The 5,000-nt window shown below is 49.6% G+C and overlaps 1 protein-coding gene across 2 annotated transcripts in view; it reads right to left on the reverse strand.

Annotated features, from left to right (window-relative positions):
- Positions 1 to 5,000, reverse strand: part of si:ch211-221n20.8 (multiple epidermal growth factor-like domains protein 6) — a 105,868-nt gene that overhangs the window by 95,237 nt on the left and 5,631 nt on the right. The window contains exon 3 of one of the 2 annotated variants that reach the window (XM_041184683.1): positions 1 to 95. This exon is cut by the window's left edge and continues 64 nt beyond it. In XM_041184683.1, the coding sequence (XP_041040617.1) occupies positions 1 to 95 (95 nt within the window). Of the gene's footprint in view, positions 99 to 5,000 lie in introns of both variants that reach the window. The other variant, XM_041184682.1, reaches the window with a different exon arrangement.

A 5,000-nucleotide genomic window follows, 5' to 3' on the forward strand; every position in this document is an offset into this window, starting at 1 on the left:
GAAAACGAGGTCATCAGGACAGCCGCAGGCACTGCCATTCCCAACAACAACCTGATTCCCAGGGCATTCCGACAATCTGGGAAGCTCCAGATCCACTGCTGAGCAAAGGAAATCATCATTAGATGCTGCAGTGCAGGAAGGGAGTTTACTTAATGCACTTTATTTATCACTGTAAAGTAGGATGGGGTCAATAAACCTACACTATCCCCATCAAACACTCCCAGGACAGGTACAGCACAGGGATAGATACAGAGTAAAGCTACACTGTCCCCATCAAACACTCCCAGGACAGGTACAGCACGGGGTTAGATACAGAGTAAAGCTTCCTCTACACTGTCCCCATCAAACACTCCCAGGACAGGTACAGCACGAGGTTAGATACAGAGTAAAGCTACACTGTCCCCATCAAACACTCCCAGGACAGGTACAGCACAGGGTTAGATACAGAGTAAAGCTTCCTCTACACTGTCCCCATCAAACACTCCCAGGACAGGTACAGCACGGGGTTAGATACAGAGTAAAGCTTCCTCTACACTGTCCCCATCAAACACTCCCAGGACAGGTACAGCACAGGGTTAGATACAGAGTAAATCTCCCTCTACACTGTCCCCATCAAACACTCCCAGGACAGGTACAGCACGGGGTTAGATACAGAGTAAAGCTTCCTCTACACTGTCCCCATCAAACACTCCCAGGACAGGAACAGCACGGGGTTAGATACAGAGTAAAGCTACACTGTCCCCATCAAACACTCCCAGGACAGGTACAGCACGGGGTTAGATACAGAGTAAATCTCCCTCTACACTGTCCCCATCAAACACTCCCAGGACAGGTACAGCACGGGGTTAGATACAGAGTAAAGCACCCTCTACACTGTCCCCATCAAACACTCCCAGGACAGGTACAGCACGGGGTTAGATACAGAGTAAATCTCCCTCTACACCGTCCCCATCAAACACTCCCAGGACAGGTACAGCACGGGGTTAGATACAGAGTAAAGCTCGCTCTACACTGTCCCCATCAAACACTCCCAGGACAGGTACAGCACGGGGTTAGATACAGAGTAAAGCGCCCTCTACACTGTCCCCATCAAACACTCCCAGGACAGGTACAGCATGGGGTTAGATACAGAGTAAAGCTCGCTCTACACTGTCCCCATCAAACACTCCCAGGACAGGTACAGCACGGGGTTAGATACAGAGTAAAGCGCCCTCTACACCGTCCCCATCAAACACTCCCAGGACAAGTACAGCACGGGGTTAGATACAGAGTAAAGCTCCCTCTACACTGTTCCCATCAAACACTCCCAGGACAGGTACAGCACGGGGTTAGATACAGAGTAAAGCTTCCTCTACACTGTCCCCATCAAACACTCCCAGGACAGGTACAGCACGGGGTTAGATACAGAGTAAATCTCCCTCTACACTGTCCCCATCAAACACTCCCAGGACAGGTACAGCACGGGGTTAGATACAGAGTAAAGCGCCCTCTACACTGTCCCCATCAAACACTCCCAGGACAGGTACAGCACGGGGTTAGATACAGAGTAAATCTCCCTCTACACTGTCCCCATCAAACACTCCCAGGACAGGTACAGCACGGGGTTAGATACAGAGTAAAGCTTCCTCTACACTGTCCCCATCAAACACTCCCAGGACAGGTACAGCACGGGGTTAGATACAGAGTAAATCTCCCTCTACACTGTCCCCATCAAACACTCCCAGGACAGGTACAGCACGGGGTTAGATACAGAGTAAATCTCCCTCTACACTGTCCCCATCAAACACTCCCAGGACAGGTACAGCACGGGGTTAGATACAGAGTAAATCTGTCTCTACACTGTCCCCATCAAACACTCCCAGGACAGGTACAGCACGGGGTTAGATACAGAGTAAATCTCGCTCTACACTGTCCCCATCAAACACTCCCAGGACAGGTACAGCACGGGGTTAGATACAGAGTAAATCTGTCTCTACACTGTCCCCATCAAACACTCCCAGGACAGGTACAGTACGGGTTAAGATACAGAGTAAAGCTCCCTCTACACTGTCCCCATCAAACACTCCCAGGACAGGTACAGCACGGGGTTAGATACAGAGTAAATCTCCCTCTACACCGTCCCCATCAAACACTCCCAGGACAGGTACAGCACGGGGTTAGATACAGAGTAAATCTCCCTCTACACTGTCCCCATCAAACACTCCCAGGACAGTTACAGCACGGGGTTAGATACAGAGTAAATCTCCCTCTACACTGTCCCCATCAAACACTCCCAGGACAGGTACAGCACGGGGTTAGATACAGAGTAAATCTCCCTCTACACCGTCCCCATCAAACACTCCCAGGACAGGTACAGCACGGGGTTAGATACAGAGTAAACCTCCATCTACACTGTCCCCATCAAACACTCCCAGGACAGGTACAGCACGGGGTTAGATACAGAGTAAAGCGCCCTCTACACTGTCCCCATCAAACACTCCCAGGACAGGTACAGCACGAGGTTAGATACAGAGTAAAGCTACACTGTCCCCATCAAACACTCCCAGGACAGGTACAGCACGGGGTTAGATACAGAGTAAAGCTTCCTCTACACTGTCCCCATCAAACACTCCCAGGACAGGTACAGCACAGGGTTAGATACAGAGTAAAGCACCCTCTACACTGTCCCCCTCCAACACTCCCAGGACAGGTACAGCACGGGGTTAGATACAGAGTAAATCTCCCTCTACACTGTCCCCATCAAACACTCCCAGGACAGGTACAGCACGGGGTTAGATACAGAGTAAATCTCCCTCTACACTGTCCCCATCAAACACTCCCAGGACAGGTACAGCACGGGGTTAGATACAGAGTAAATCTCCCTCTACACTGTCCCCATCAAACACTCCCAGGACAGGTACAGCACGGGGTTAGATACAGAGTAAATCTCCCTCTACACTGTCTCTATCAAACACTCCCAGGACAGGTACAGCACGGGGTTAGATACAGAGTAAATCTCCCTCTACACTGTCCCCATCAAACACTCCCAGGACAGGTACAGCACGGGGTTAGATACAGAGTAAAGCTCCCTCTACACTGTCCCCATCAAACACTCCCAGGACAGGTACAGCACGGGGTTAGATACAGAGTAAATCTCCCTCTACACCGTCCCCATCAAACACTCCCAGGACAGGTACAGCAAGGAGTTAGATACAGAGTAAATCTCCCTCTACACTGTACCCATCAAACACTCCCAGGACAGGTACAGTAAGGAGTTAGATACAGAGTAAATCTCCCTCTACACTGTCCCCATCAAACACTCCCAGGACAGGTACAGCATGGGGTTAGGTACAGAGTAAAGCTTCCTCTACACTGTCCCCATCAAACACTCCCAGGACTGGTACAGCACGGGGTTAGATACAGAGTAAATCTCCCTCTACACTGTCCCCATCAAACACTCCCAGGACAGGTACAGCACGGGGTTAGATACAGAGTAAATCTCCCTCTACACTGTCCCCATCAAACACTCCCAGGACAGGTACAGCACGGGGTTAGATACAGAGTAAATCTCCCTCTACACCGTCCCCATCAAACACTCCCAGGACAGGTACAGCATAGGGTTAGATACAGAGTAAATCTCCCTCTACACCGTCCCCATCAAACACTCCCAGGACAGGTACAGCACGGGGTTAGATACAGAATAAAGCTCCCTCTTGTATGGAATGGATTTCTTGAATTATGCACAGGAGAACCTTTTGGGTCAATACACAGAGTGTGCAACAAGGGAGGGCGCAGTGCTGGACCTAGTTCTAGGGAATGAAAACGACACTTGGAGTTCCTATGAGCAGTTCTGGGCACCACGGTTTAGGAAGGATATACTGGCCCTGGTGGGATGAGCAGCTGTGATTTGCCAAAATGCTACCTGTGCTCCCAAGGGTTAAATTACAAAGGGAGATTAAACAAACTCGCGATGCATTCCTTGAAATTTAGAAAGTTAGTAGTTTGATCAAAGCTTGCAAGGCAACAACTTAAATAAATTTTATTTATCCTTTCATGGGATGTGGGTGTCACTGTTAAGACCAGCATTTGTTGCCCATCCCTAATTGCCCTTGAACTGAGGGACTTGCTCAGCTATTTCAGAGGGCATTTCAGCGTCAGCCACGTTGCTGTGGGTCTGGAGTCACATGTAGGGCCAGACCAGGTAAGGACAGCAGATTTCCTTCCCTAAAGGGCACTAGCGACCCAGATGGATTTGTATGATGTTCGATGATAGCTTCATGGTCACCGTTACTGAGACTGGTTTTTCAATTCCAGATTTATTTATTGAATTTAAATTCCAGCCGCTGCTGCAGGGTATAATCCCTTTAACATAATAACACGTCACAGGGCACCTCCCAGGACTGTTACTGAACAAAATATGACACCAAGTCACAAAAGGAGGTATTGGGACAGACGACAAAAAGTTTGGTCAAAGGGGTAGGTTTTAAGGATTGTCTTAATGCAGGAGAAGGAGATAAAGAGATGGAGAATGTAGGGAGGGAATTCCAGAGCTAAGGGCCCAGGCAACTGAAGGCATGGCCGTCAACGGTGAAGTGATTCAAAGCAGGGATGGGTGAGGGGCCAGAACTGGAGGAGTGCAGAGATCTCAGAGGGTTGTGAGGCTGGAGGAGATTACAGAGATAAGGAGGAGAGAGGCCATGGAGGGATTGAGAACAAGGGTGAGAATTTTAAAACCAAGGCTTTGCGTGACTGGGACCAACGTAAGTCAGGGAGGTAAATGAGAAACGGGACTTGGCAGCAGAGGGTTGGATGACCTCCTGTTTATGGGCGGTAGAATGTGGGACACCAGCCAGAAGTAGGCCTTCACAGTCAGGTCTCCAGGTAACAAAGGCATGGATAAGGCATTCAGCGGCTGAGGAGGTGAGACAGGTCAAAGTCGAGCAATGTTACAGAGGAGGAACTAGATGGACTTAGCAATGGTTCAAGCATGAGGTAGGAAGCTCACCCCAGGGTCAAATTTA

The sequence above is a fragment of the Carcharodon carcharias genome, chromosome 3, assembly GCF_017639515.1.
Source record: "Carcharodon carcharias isolate sCarCar2 chromosome 3, sCarCar2.pri, whole genome shotgun sequence".
NCBI classification, from domain to species: Eukaryota; Metazoa; Chordata; class Chondrichthyes; order Lamniformes; family Lamnidae; genus Carcharodon; species Carcharodon carcharias.